Raw genomic sequence first — 12,724 nt, 5'->3', positions numbered from 1 at the left:
TCAGGATTCGCGTAGATCAGAGCCAGACCTGTGTGTCATGACGCCATAAACTTGAAGCAATCTGCAGTCAGCTCCGTGAACCACGTCCTTGTCTCAGCTGCCACAGGAACGACATCTTTTTCTCTCAAGTATCGGATGGCTGGCGGTGCCTCACGAAAGAGACAAAACCAATCTCTGAGCACAATCGAATAATTTCAAGTCTGATCTTTCGGCACCTGTCCATCAATTGACGCTCCGCTGAAGTGGTACGCTAAACCTTGTTTCCATCTGCTATTCAGACCTCCAAGCACGAATACCAACGCTCGTCCTTAGCAAGTTTCTCGGGCTGATGTGGCACTGCTGCAGCTCCGAGGAAGACATCCTGGTAACGGCCATGATCGAGGCCCTCGGTTACCTTCATCTCGTCAAGAAAAAGTACACTGTCTCTTTCAATATCGCTCATGCTGTTCCCCTTACTTTCAAGAGTCTTGACAACTTGGAGCAAAACTCAGGCAAGAATGTGATGTTCTGCAGTCGTCGGATCAGGATGCAGTTACACGGTAGATGGTGCCGAAGCGAGAGCAGCACTTCGCAATCTGCAGTTCCACAGCTGAATTTGATTTGCTGAGTCTGCTTAATTGTTTCCACTGACCATGTGTTGCCCTTGTTATTTGGCCGAACAGGCGCCTTCTTCTCAGTTACATTAAGGAAGGGCATGTTCAGGAGTTGCTGCAGCCGCTCTTCTAAAGCTTCGACCCTTCTTCGAAGTTTCTTGACTGTGTGACACGGCACAAAATAAATACATTTTTTTAGTCGTTGCTGGCTTATGGAGTCATAAAGTCACTCTGCCTATGCGCCCTAATTGTGACATTCATGGACATTCATGGGTGTGGATACTCATTGTATAGCTCATAAGTCGTTTAGTCCTCTGATATAACACTACATTGTAAGAAATAATAATAATAAAGACTAAAGAAAAAAGGCATATTTGCCGAAAAGAAGTCATCCAAAAAATTGGAGTGCACACTTCACAGCTCCCATAAGCGAAAGGACAGCGTGTTACGTTAAAGGCATGTTAAGCTGCGAAAACCCAGTCTGGAACTGCGCAGTGTGCAATCCAAACGGATTTCATGCAGCATTTCAGTTACGACACATTTGTCAGCAACAGAGTTTGCAGTTACTTGTGGTATGCTGTGGTTTGCAGTAACTTGTGCGGTAAAATTACGGATATTTTTCTTACAGTGGTAAACGAATTATACGTGTTCTACGTTCGTTCCTCTTCCAATCAGCACGTGGTATCGGCAGGTGTATTGTCAGGCAGACGAGTATAGCGATAATTTCGCCGAGATAATCTGTTACACCCGTTATCTTTGGAATCTAATCTATGATAAAGTGCTAGCCCTATAGATGAGAACTTGGACTCTGTTCCTTTGTGGATTTCAGGCTTTACACCTGCCAGGGAGTGCTAGTTGGAGCAACTCGACTGACTTTCTGGTAAGTCACCCCAAATGCCCGTTTGCTGATACATACCTGGAACTGTAAATCTGTATTGTCTATGTACGATCTGGTGGCTTTGACAATACCAGTGTAACCCTGCACCGTATATTGTTTTCTCGCAGAATGCAAGGCTCTGCTATAGAGGAAGGTGCACGGCAAAAGCGGCTGACTTGCAGTACATACTCAAGTCCGATAAGGAGGACTTTGATTGGTGAATTTCTGCGAATTATGGGTTTCCTGAATAATATCTAGGCTTTCGCTATAGCGTGCTGCACTCTATATACATCCAAATCCTGTGAAACACAGTTAGCGAGAAATAGCACATGACAATCTTCATGGCCATGACATCCCTGCACGCCAGATGGTCGCGCTGGTTTTGTATTTCGCCAAAGCGTACATGAAGGGTTCCTCATTTTCGGATTTTACCTAAGCTAACACGCCTTAACCAGCAGTAAAGCAATCGTATAAGCAGTACGTGACTGTTAACAACGCATCATCCGCTCTAGCTCCACACTCTAAGGAAAAATAATTAGTAATTTTGCTCCTTTTGGGTCTCAATGCATTGCCACGAAAAATAGTCCCTTTCGGGAGTAAATGAATGTCACAGAGTGGAGATTGCATTTGACGTTCTGTTGTAAGAGTCCCAGGTGCACAATTGATGTGCATGCAAGAAAATACTTTGAGTCAAACGGTCAACCGTGATAGATCGAGTGATATAAGAAAAATAAATTGAAATTGAAAATGAAATATCAAATCTTGCGATCATACGTAGGGCACAGTTTGCGAAGAAAGAAGCTTTAACTGTTTCTTTCTCTGTGTGTGGAAAATTGCGAAGTTATACAGCCTTATGGCATCAAATTGACCAGGAGCACATATTTACGTATCCTGTTGAATTCGGAAGATCATTCGCGAAGCTCAGTGGCCATTTGCCGTCCAAGGGTGTAAACGTTCTTCTTCTTCTTATGGTGCAGTTGCTCGGGTATCCCCCAGGGTACTGTGATTAGCACCCTCCGCTTTTTTAATTTTCTCAATGACTCGCCCCTTAGGTATATCATCTCGCATCAGATTATTTGCGGACGATACGTTATCTCTCGCACGATTCGTCACATCGCGGACTTTCCAAGCTCTCCGAATCCGATTTCGATAAAATGAGCTGCTGGCGCGAAACGTAGCTGTTACCGGTTAACATCGATAAATGAAAGGTAGTGTCGTTTACACGCCTACACCCACTTAGGAATTCATATTACATTGGTCCTCAAATTCTCCAGCGTGTTGATTCATATGCGTACCTTGGCCTGCGTTGCTCCACTTTCGAATTAATGTTATTACAAATCGTGACACTTCAACCTGTTATTATCCAGTGTAACTTTTTTCGTCTACTACTGTATTAGTGCTTTTTTTCATTACTGTACTTTTTATTTCAATGTTTGTAATTAAGTGTGTTTTCTCCACTATTATTTCCATTGTAGTTCCTTTATGGAAGCATACCGTATAACAATGTAATGTATAACAATGTTCGTGTCCCTCCTCCCCTATGTAGTGCCCTCTAGTGCCTTTAACGTATTTTGTCAAATTAAATATTAAGAAAAACACTCATACGGACTCAATTCATTCAGCGTGCCGCGGTTTAAGCGGTGGAACATCCGACGACGTATTGATGTTGGCGAAGAAAAAACTGTCATAAACTGTTTGTGTCTCAGCTGTGTGCATCAGCAGATGTATAGTTACGTGACCCCCTGCACTCGAACTCATTTTACTGCGCGGCTTTTCGCTGTTTAACTATACGACGTGACCATTTTGTAGCGCTACATCGTAATTCTTCATGTAACCCGCCGTTGCAATTTATAGGGCACAATAATATATATACATATGATGATCAACATAGCTGAACTGATGCTACCATGACTATAAATCGCATGCGCATCCAGACTCAGATATAAATGTTTCGCATTAATGTAATTGTCACACAGCACGTCAATCGGGTGCGAGATACAGCCCTGTGAGCAACATAAAAGTTCGGACTCAGCCAATCAAACGGATGTTGGATAGCGGGCGTATAGATGAACGAGGACTCGTGGTTTGAACAACGAACAAATCAAAAATTTACTATTGCTACACCTGATCAGATACACACACGGTCTTATAAAATCACAGCTGCATATATAAGAATGCCACACAGGCAACAATCACAATACGCCAAGACCACAAATCTGAACTACGAGACAACTCTGTCACACAAGCTACTATAAATCACGGCATGTAAAACAGTCAACGCTTTTCAAGCAAACTGAGCTGTTGTGGTTACGGAGCCCTTGGTCGCAGCCAAATGCCGTTCTTCATCAGTGGAGGTTCTTCCTATATTCCTTCGTGGGTACACAAAAAATCGTCGTTCAATTTCATCACGCAGAGACTCTCACACACTTGATTGCATAACTTGACTCTACAGTCTTTGCCCTTCTTCGTCGATCCTCAAACTTCCGTTCCACTATACCGTCAATCAATTGAATGTACAGACTTGCGCACCTCGGAATCTCCCCAGCGGAGAACCGCCGCCACCACTTTCACTAGACCTTTCACTTTCGTTGACCACCAGACTAGTGACTTTATTCCCTACGTTCCCTTGTTTTGACATCTCGGAACACGGGGCATTCTAGAATGCCGGCAAGCCGTGGTCCACTTTCCCTAGTCACAAATAGGTCGCTGCCTGCGTCACATTCGGGGAATGGAAAGTTACCCGCTCTGGTCATCGAAATGGACACATCTTTTCCATGTGGTTCTCGTAAGGCCTACACATTAAACATCGAGAAAAACTATATGGTAAATCACGGTTGTTTAAAACACAAATATTTGTTGTATTGTGACAGTAATTATGAATTAAATAAAGACGTTCATGCAACAAATGTGCAGCACCTCCTGGCTAATAGGATCTTCTCGGGATTCGCTTCTGTACAAGGTCGATCCAGAGTTACGCTTTCGAGTACCACATTCCTTCACGCGACAAACGACGACTGGCCTACATAGGCTGCGGCTCAATGTACCGTACAGCGCACGTCTCCTCTTCAAACTGGGAAATCGAGACCTTCCGAACTGTATAGTTACTGTGGCGTTGTTGAGGACGTAGAACATATCCTTCTCAGGTGTCGGAAAAAGTTGATGCTGAAGGGGTATTAGAGGAGAGCCTCTCTCGTGTGGACTCCCGAGCCTTCGACATCGCGAAATTGTTAGGTCCTCCGTCGTCCGACAAGGCACTGGGGGCACTTGAAGATTTTCGAGATTCGAGATTTCGGGCTTATAGACATTCTATGACTCGCTGAATGCGTGCTGTGTGTGCCTCCTGCGATTCCGACATTTTACACTCACTTAGTCGCAACTTTTGAGTCATACATGTTAAAGTCCATCATCATCTCTGTTCATCTGTTCATCATCTCTTTGTTTTCTCATCGTCTCATCATCTGTTTGTACCTTCTGCGTGTAAGCGTACTGGGGTAGCCAGTTCGACTTGGTCGAAACTCACATCCACATTCCTTTCTTTATCACATCACAGTCACCGTCACCCTCATGCAAATGGCACGTGTATGCATTCTTATATAGCAGACAAAAGATATTCCGTGGCAAAATTGTTTATTGTGACATGGAGCAAATAGGGTAGATTCTGCGCTAGAACTAAATGAAGACGAGCGGCCGAAAGGTACAGCCTAATGTAAAAGTACCGTCGGATCCTTACAGGAAGAAACGTAGGGCTTCGCCTCCGTTCTGCACCCGAGCTCCTGGTACCGCACCTCACAGGGCGACGATGGGTTAACACCTGGCGCTGCTTCCTTGGTGGCCCATATTTCGCATTCTTGAAGCAGTCACAGTTTGCAATGTCAGTACAGCAGTACTCTACTTTCAGTTGCTAGAAGTCGTCTACAGACATTCCAGCAAAACCTATGAACTAGAAACATCCCCTCAAGAAGAAACTGAGATAATCTAGAAGTCCACTCAGAGGGCAGGTACAGATACGTGCGAAGGAGCCTCAGGACGAGAGCGGCAGATAGTTCGAACAGAGACTATTGTTCTTCTCGTTCTGAGTTGCTCCCTTAACATTTCCTTAACGGTTCCCTGAATTTTCTACCTTTCTAGAAGGGTGAATGTTTGGGCCTGTTGGTACTTCTCTTGTCCTGTTTTTACAGCTGGTTACCTTTTCCATTACTACCTTTCTAGGTACAGCAGCAGTACGTTTAAAGGAGAAATGAAATAACGACAGACACGTTATCCGTGGTGTTGATAGACTGAAACCGAAACAAATCGAAAGGGGAGGGCTGGATTCCACGAATGGGCACTTGTTCGCTGCCTCCTAGTGAAAGAAAAGTAACACTGAATATAGAGTCCCTTTCAGGACTATCCTAATCCCCTCAAGTCCGTGACTTTGGGGCACGACCTTGTTCGCCCCTATCTTCGAGCGTAGTTCAACTCTACCAAGTTGGTGGCGCTGTCGAACACCAGGACGTCATTTGTTTACAAACAGGGAGAGGTCTGTATGTCCAGCAGTCCATCGGGAGCGCGCTGAACGGTGTCTTCTAACAACACTACGACGAGAACGCTCTGGAACTGCGGAACCCTGGAGGCGCCCCGAGCTGACGTAAGGAGCGCAGTTGGAGTCAGCCACCCAATGGCACTCGCATCCGGTTTGCGGCAGTACCGTGTATGCAAAAGGGAGTCTGGCCATTAGGCGGAGCCTAAAAAACGAGGTCAGTCAAACTAAGCGTTTTTGGTTGGCTACTGTTTCGTATGCGTGCCGCCATGACACTAAAATTTTCCCGAAAATGGCGGCGTAGCTTAGAACGACGAAGCGAGGATTTCATGACAAAAGTTTTGGACAAATGACTTCAATTTTATACCGTAAGTGTACATTCTTTTGTAATTATCTTGCAAATCACATTTAAATTACGCTCCAGTGCCGATGTTTACGTCGTCCTTGTTAGGCCTAGTAAAGACAGCGATCGCAAGGAAATGGCACGAAAACCGCGACGGATGGCCAACAATTTGCATTTGATGGCAGACTTTTATTCATATACAAACCGTTTCCTGTTCTTTATTCGATCCGGTTCTGTTTTATAGTTAAAAACATATAATACCGGCAGTCCGTTCCAACAATCTGTTCTGCCGTCCAATCACTTCTGCTAGCAAGAACTTGTGCTGTTCTGCATCTTCGCGATATGTCCCTGTCCATCCAGATGACGCCGATAAAAGTGGACGCAAAATGCATTATGTTGGTATGTCGTCAAGGAATACGCTATTCAATCTAATCCAATGCAGTTTCCCAATGTTGGCACCCAGTGAGTACAGGTATATACATTGGGTAGCCTGGCATTAATAGCGAGCTATATTTCGGCTTGTGATTGGCCAGGGAGCCCAAAAAGTGGGAGGAACTTCAGGTATAGGCATGTCCCAATAATGGCCAGACTCCCTTTCGCATACACGGCACTGGTTTGCGTGACGACGCTAAGTGACGTCAACATAACTCATTCTCTTCTAATGGGCTCATGGAATGAGTTGAGCGGCTCAGTTCCTTTGAACAGAGAGCTATTTTGTGTGTATTATTTCCGAGAGTACAGGTTGGGACAAGAGTTTACGGAACATGTGAGCGGCGTACTTATTCTTCGGTGCGACACCATAGCGGCTGGCGGAAGCGGGTGAGTTCACCGTTTCGGAGGGGTGCAACGGGTAGGGTGCGCTGTTGGCGGCACACAGTTCCGATGTCGCTTGGGTGTGTCTGGAAAGTGGTAGCTACCGCTGTGTGTCGCTAACAGCGCACTCTCCCCCCCCCCCCCTCCCTCCGAAACGGTGAACTCACCCGTAAACTTTTTTCTCAACCTATACGAAACCTAAAAGGGCGACGATCGCTGGTGTTCCCACCTAGTGGAGACTCCATTAACTTCTCACCAGCCATTCCGTACGGCCGCGTTACAGCGCCTCGTGTCCTTCCAGTTCAGTTTATTCGGTTATAGAAGGCTAGATTGGGATAGGTTATGCCCAACGCCGATTAATCGTTTGCCATTTTAAAGTGTCGACGTGACACGGGTATGCTAATGCAAAAGCAAAATTTTGAACAAAAGCCAGAGTCTCCCTTTTTCCACCTTTCTAACCGCCGTATTCTTGAACAAGCCTCGACTCGACGCTCCGCCTCGACTCCAACGAGTGGAGGAAAGTGGCGCTGCTCCACTCGAAGAGCCCATGCGTTTCATGAACCCGCTTCGAGGATTCCTCCGCCAAGGCGCTCCTCGAGAAACCGTCCTCGAATAAAGCTGTAGTCTCGTCCCCAGCCGTCTTTCGGGACCACTCGAAAATGTTAATTATCGTGCTTAAAACACACTTATGGCATGAAAAATAAATGTAATTCTTTATTTCGACCAACGTGCAATGTATCCAAAAGGCTTCGTACAGTTTTCTTCATGAAGCGGTACCGTATACCATATGAGGAACTCGTGATCATCAAAATGGTCAAAAGGAGTTTGATGGCCCCTTATTGAACGTTGTCGCTCATTGGTAATGTTGTCAGCACCCAGTTAAAGGCCATCGTGGCACAAAACGCAGTCGATGGACGCAGCGAACGACCTGTCTTCCGCCATGACAACAGCCAAACTCGAGTCGAAGAGCGTTCTCGAGGTAGCACCGATGTTACCTCGAGATTTTCGAGGAATGCACGGAGGAATTCCTCCACTCGAGGAGCGTTTCGAGTCAAGGTCGATTTATGAAGCGCAAAACCGTCCTCGAGGAGCAGCTCGAGTCAAGTTTCGAGTCGAGGCTCGTTCAAGAGTACGGCGGTAATTGTACCTTGATACGAGTCGGAATCTCTCCAGAAAAGAAGAGCACTGTACGAAGCGCATCACAGCAACATAGGATGATTACGTTCTATATAATGGCTACTTACCGCCGACCAATTTCCTCATGGTAGCCATGTGGGCTTCTTTGACTTTCAAAATGAAGCAGCCATTTCCATCGTAATAGACCATTTCGTATCTGAGTTCTTGATGGTGGGAGAAGAAACATCGAATGAAAATTCGCGTACCTTTTTCACCAATTCTAGACAAATAAGTTCGTGTCAGCCACCCCTGTTTTCGAGGAACAGCGATGTATCTATTGAAACGGGATCTATGATCGCTCACGGGAGTGATGCTCTATGGATGTTTACAGCACACCCCACAGCTGGGCGCTTCCTGCGGCCCAGCCTACTGAGCACATTCGTTCTTTTTATTTTTTTATTGCGTGTTAGCGCCGCGAAGCAACTATAAGTGGTGTACAGACGTGGACAGATCGGGAGCTGGAAGGAGTGGGGGGGGGGGGGGGTTAGTTTGCGTCCTGGGCCGACTTCTGTGAAACTGTGCGGGCATGGCGTGTGGTAGCTTTCCTTCCCTTTATTTACGTAGAATTGCGTCTGTGCGGGAGACACCTGAGAAGTTTTGTGTAAAGTGTGGTCGCTATACGGTATGATGTGGAGCTAAATTAGTAAAATTGTGTAAATTGTATTTCGTTAATTTTCGAAAATAATTAGGCAATTCAAAATATTCATCAAGTAATTTGAACCGAAGTCCTCTCGGAGCTCTCCGACGGAGATGAGAGAGAGCCCTTAATATTTTCCTCGTTGCTCCTGTTCGCCGGTATCTATGGATATAAATGTTGTTAATAAAACATGAGGCTGACCATATAAATGTCCTATTCGTGTTTTTGTCACGCCTTTGTCTCCTTTCTTCTTTCTTTCCTACTTTCTGATTCGCTGTCAGTGCCGCGAATCAACTGCAGCTATCAGTGGCGTACAAATACGGGCAGATGGAGTGTGAACAACAGGAAGAAAAGGGAAAAAAGAACATCCGAAAGGCAAGCTCAGACAGCACAACTGATGGAAGGATTCGATCCCACACTCTTAAAAATGAACTTCACCGCATAGCATGCTCCAAGCCAACCATCATCTCGAATGATATCGCTATCATCCCTGATTTGTTGAAAACGGGAGGCGTACGCCTTTTTTGTGACACTTATGCGGTTCATAATTGTCACAAATAAGGCGTACGCTTACCGTTTTCAACAAATCAGGGAAGATAATGATATCATTCGAGATTATGGTTGGTTAGCGTGCTATGCGGTGAAATTCATTTCTAAGAGTGCACCGCCACCTGGATTTCGGTTTCACTATCCCCATGCAGCACACCATATTTGGCGCATATTGGCTTGGCATTGCCGGTACGGGTCCAATATGGGACCCGTTTTGCCGGGATTTCCCCTATATTGGTTCAAACTTGGCAATATGTGCTCCATATTGCCACGTTTGAACGAATAAGGGGTAAATGTCGGCAATATGAGCCCCATATTATTCGTGTACATCCCATATTGACTGAGAACGTGGAAAATGGTACGTACACGTGTTGGTATACTTGTACCAAATTCCAAGCTCCACGGCAAGATTGGACGTTGAAGCGTGTGAAATGCCCGACACAATACGTCGTTACATCGAACAACTTGCCGCAGATGATACACATCGCTCGAGATAGTCAACATAACTGGTAATCGGACTATGCACTGCAACTAAACAACTCAGCTCTCCACGTGCCGGAAACAGCCGCCATCTTGCTTCGCGATTCCAATCGGTCGAACCGACTGAGAGCGTTGCCGTTACAGCGAAATCACGCGCCATACAACTAATGAGCATGTGCGACACTCGGATCGGACGTTTCATTCGGGCTATAACGTCGCTGGTTCCTCTAATGGCAACGGAATTGCGGCAGGCCAAGTAAAAAATACAGTGTCTGATAAGAAGCGATGTCTGTTCTGCAATGCTAGGTGGTTTCAAGTTACTGAGGCAGTGTGAGTTGCTGAGTCGTATGACCGTCACCGTCAGGAAAGTGTTTCCTTCCTTTGTACTTTAGAAGCAGGTTGTACTTTTTTGGTTCATACAGTATTGGGATCCCAGCAGTGAATGCTTCTGAGGGTTGTTGGCAGTTCCGTAGGACTGCCTGGGTCCTTCATCAAGGAGGGCGTAGCACCTGCTCTTCGTTTTTATGGCGATATTAATAATAATAATAATAATAATAATAATAATAATAATAATAATAATAATAATAAGGGTACCGTGTTGTTACAGGTAAGGTTTGTCTGCCCAGTGTGCGACATGTTGCACTTGCCGCAGGGTAAGACTGCGGATAATTTGGACCACCAGTTTCGGGCAATGCACTGTTGTTTTTGCAACGCTATGCAACGTGGGTCCATAATAAGATCCGCAGAAGATCTTACATTTGGTAGACTGCATAGATAAAAAAGGAAGAAGAGCAGAGAAGTAATATCAGTGGTGGATATTATACCGGATAATGCTTTATTATTTCGCGGGCTCACCGTTGGTCTCATGACAAAAATATTGGCGGAATATGGGCAAAATGGGCTTGCCAATATAGGCAGCACATATTGGACCAATATTGGTAATCCTGGCAGCCCACATGGGTCCAATATTGGACCGATATTGGCGTGCTGCTTATGTCGGACCACTACCAACGAGCGAATGTCGATACACTCCACAGCAAGCGGTATGTGCGGTCTTTGCTTATGTGCCCCTCAGTTCTCCGCCTTTGCAACGAGAGCTGACCTTACCTTACCTAGCCTAACCTAACCTACGGAATATTTCCTTTCCCCAAGTATGCTTCTACGCAACCATCGCACACCTAATAAAAAGCGCTCAAAATTAATTTCACTGCTGCTGCTTCTACTTGCCTCCCATGTTGTATCGTTCCAGCGAAGCCTTCAAGATATTGCGAGAACCGGAACCGTCCCGTTCCACGGTCATGTCCGCCCCCAGCTGTTGGCTACGACGATGGCGTGATCAATGCATCAACATAAATACAGTCGGTGAAGAACACGTACAGGAACCGGTAACGCTTACTTACTAGGTCTCCGTCCCAGGGCTATAAACACCCAGGTGAACTAGAAGGCTATGGCTGTCTTCTTCACTACTAATCACGGTTAAGTACAAACAGCGCGCGTTGTCAATCAATACCCATGATTGTCGTATTGAAAAGTAGGTGTTGGGCGTCTTCATGACCTGAAAGGATAATTTTAACAGGATAAACGTTTGCTAACGTAGAGCCGACTATGCGACGTGCAACTTCCTGGACACCCATACACTCTTAAAAATGAACTTCACCACATAGCACGCTCCTAGCCAACCATCATCCCGAATGACAACGTTCTCGCCCCTGATTTGGTGAAAACGGGAGGAGGAGCCTATTTTGTGTCATTATGCACGGCACAAAATAGGCTCCTCCTCACGTTTTCAACAAATCTAGGGCGAGAACGTTGTCATTCGGGGGGATGGTTGGCTATGAGCGTGCTATGTGGTGAAGTTCATTTTTATGAGTGTATGTTTGCCGGCCTGTTTACAACCTCCTAAAAAACCAAGGACCGAAGAAGCTGCTTCACGGTTCTTCTGTGAGCATAAAGACTCGGTTGGTTTATGTATAAACAGTGTAGCCTCTTCCAGCTTTCTCACATTCGCATACTTCCCTAACATTTCTTCAGGAAAACGGTAATTCACTTAAACATGCACTGTACACGTGAAATGGATTCGCTTGAAAAACATTGCTACAACTCATTACCCGCCCCATAGAAGTAAAAAAGGAATGCTAAAAACATGGGCTCAGTTACCGGTGAAACGTGTTTCGTGCAGTGGTAGATGATTTTCAAACGGATCAGCCGAGACACGACAACAAAAAAAAACAAAAAAAAACGAAAAAAAAACACTGAACCTCATACTACCAGGAATTACCCAGCTCGCTTTTATTCGAGCCTAGTAATTTATTTAATAGTTGTTTCTGCGTCCAAGTACGTATACTCTGCACAGGTGCCACCAATCACACCGTACACCCTCCATATATCACCAAACCAAAATTACCAAACACACGAACCCTTGCGACGACTCCCGCACTTGCTAGACAGACCAAGAAGGGCTAGACCACGCAGTGCTTATGTGGTTGAGTAATGCACGTCACTGACCTCCCACAAGTCCTTCGGTGTTTGCTCATACGGTTCCAAGTACCTCTTCATGAACATAACAGCTATGGTCACCAACGTCAGCGCCGCTGCTGTTCTCCTCAGGTACCTCCTGCTCATGACGACACCATGCCCACCGTCATAGGGATACGTGCTGCGGACTGCCGTTACCCCGTAAGCATGAATTTCAACCTATCACGCAGGAATAACAACAGACATACCTGACGGTTTAGCG

The 12,724-nt window shown here is 45.6% G+C and overlaps 1 protein-coding gene and 1 long non-coding RNA gene across 3 annotated transcripts in view; one reads left to right on the top strand and one right to left on the bottom strand.

Moving 5' to 3' along the window:
- The window catches only part of LOC135391798 (uncharacterized), a 39,521-nt gene extending 27,922 nt beyond the window's left edge, over positions 1–11,599 (top strand). The window contains exons 10-11 of one of the 2 annotated variants that reach the window (XM_064622264.1): positions 1,423–1,473; positions 1,599–2,239. In XM_064622264.1, the coding sequence (XP_064478334.1) occupies positions 1,423–1,473; positions 1,599–1,691 (144 nt within the window). In that variant the 3' untranslated portion in view covers positions 1,692–2,239. Of the gene's footprint in view, positions 1–1,422; positions 1,474–1,598; positions 2,240–11,236 lie in introns of those variants that run through there. The other variant, XM_064622265.1, reaches the window with a different exon arrangement.
- LOC135391799 (uncharacterized) lies at positions 4,981–11,325 on the bottom strand. The gene is made up of 3 exons (XR_010422114.1): positions 11,215–11,325; positions 8,390–8,485; positions 4,981–5,317 (listed from the first exon to the last, which is right to left on the bottom strand). It is a non-coding gene; the product is annotated as an uncharacterized LOC135391799 (long non-coding RNA).
- Positions 11,600–12,724: the final 1,125 nt, after the last annotated feature.

Source organism: Ornithodoros turicata, chromosome 4 (assembly GCF_037126465.1).
Source record: "Ornithodoros turicata isolate Travis chromosome 4, ASM3712646v1, whole genome shotgun sequence".
Lineage (NCBI taxonomy): Eukaryota > Metazoa > Arthropoda > Arachnida > Ixodida > Argasidae > Ornithodoros > Ornithodoros turicata.
This window is presented reverse-complemented; position numbering and strand designations above follow the sequence as displayed.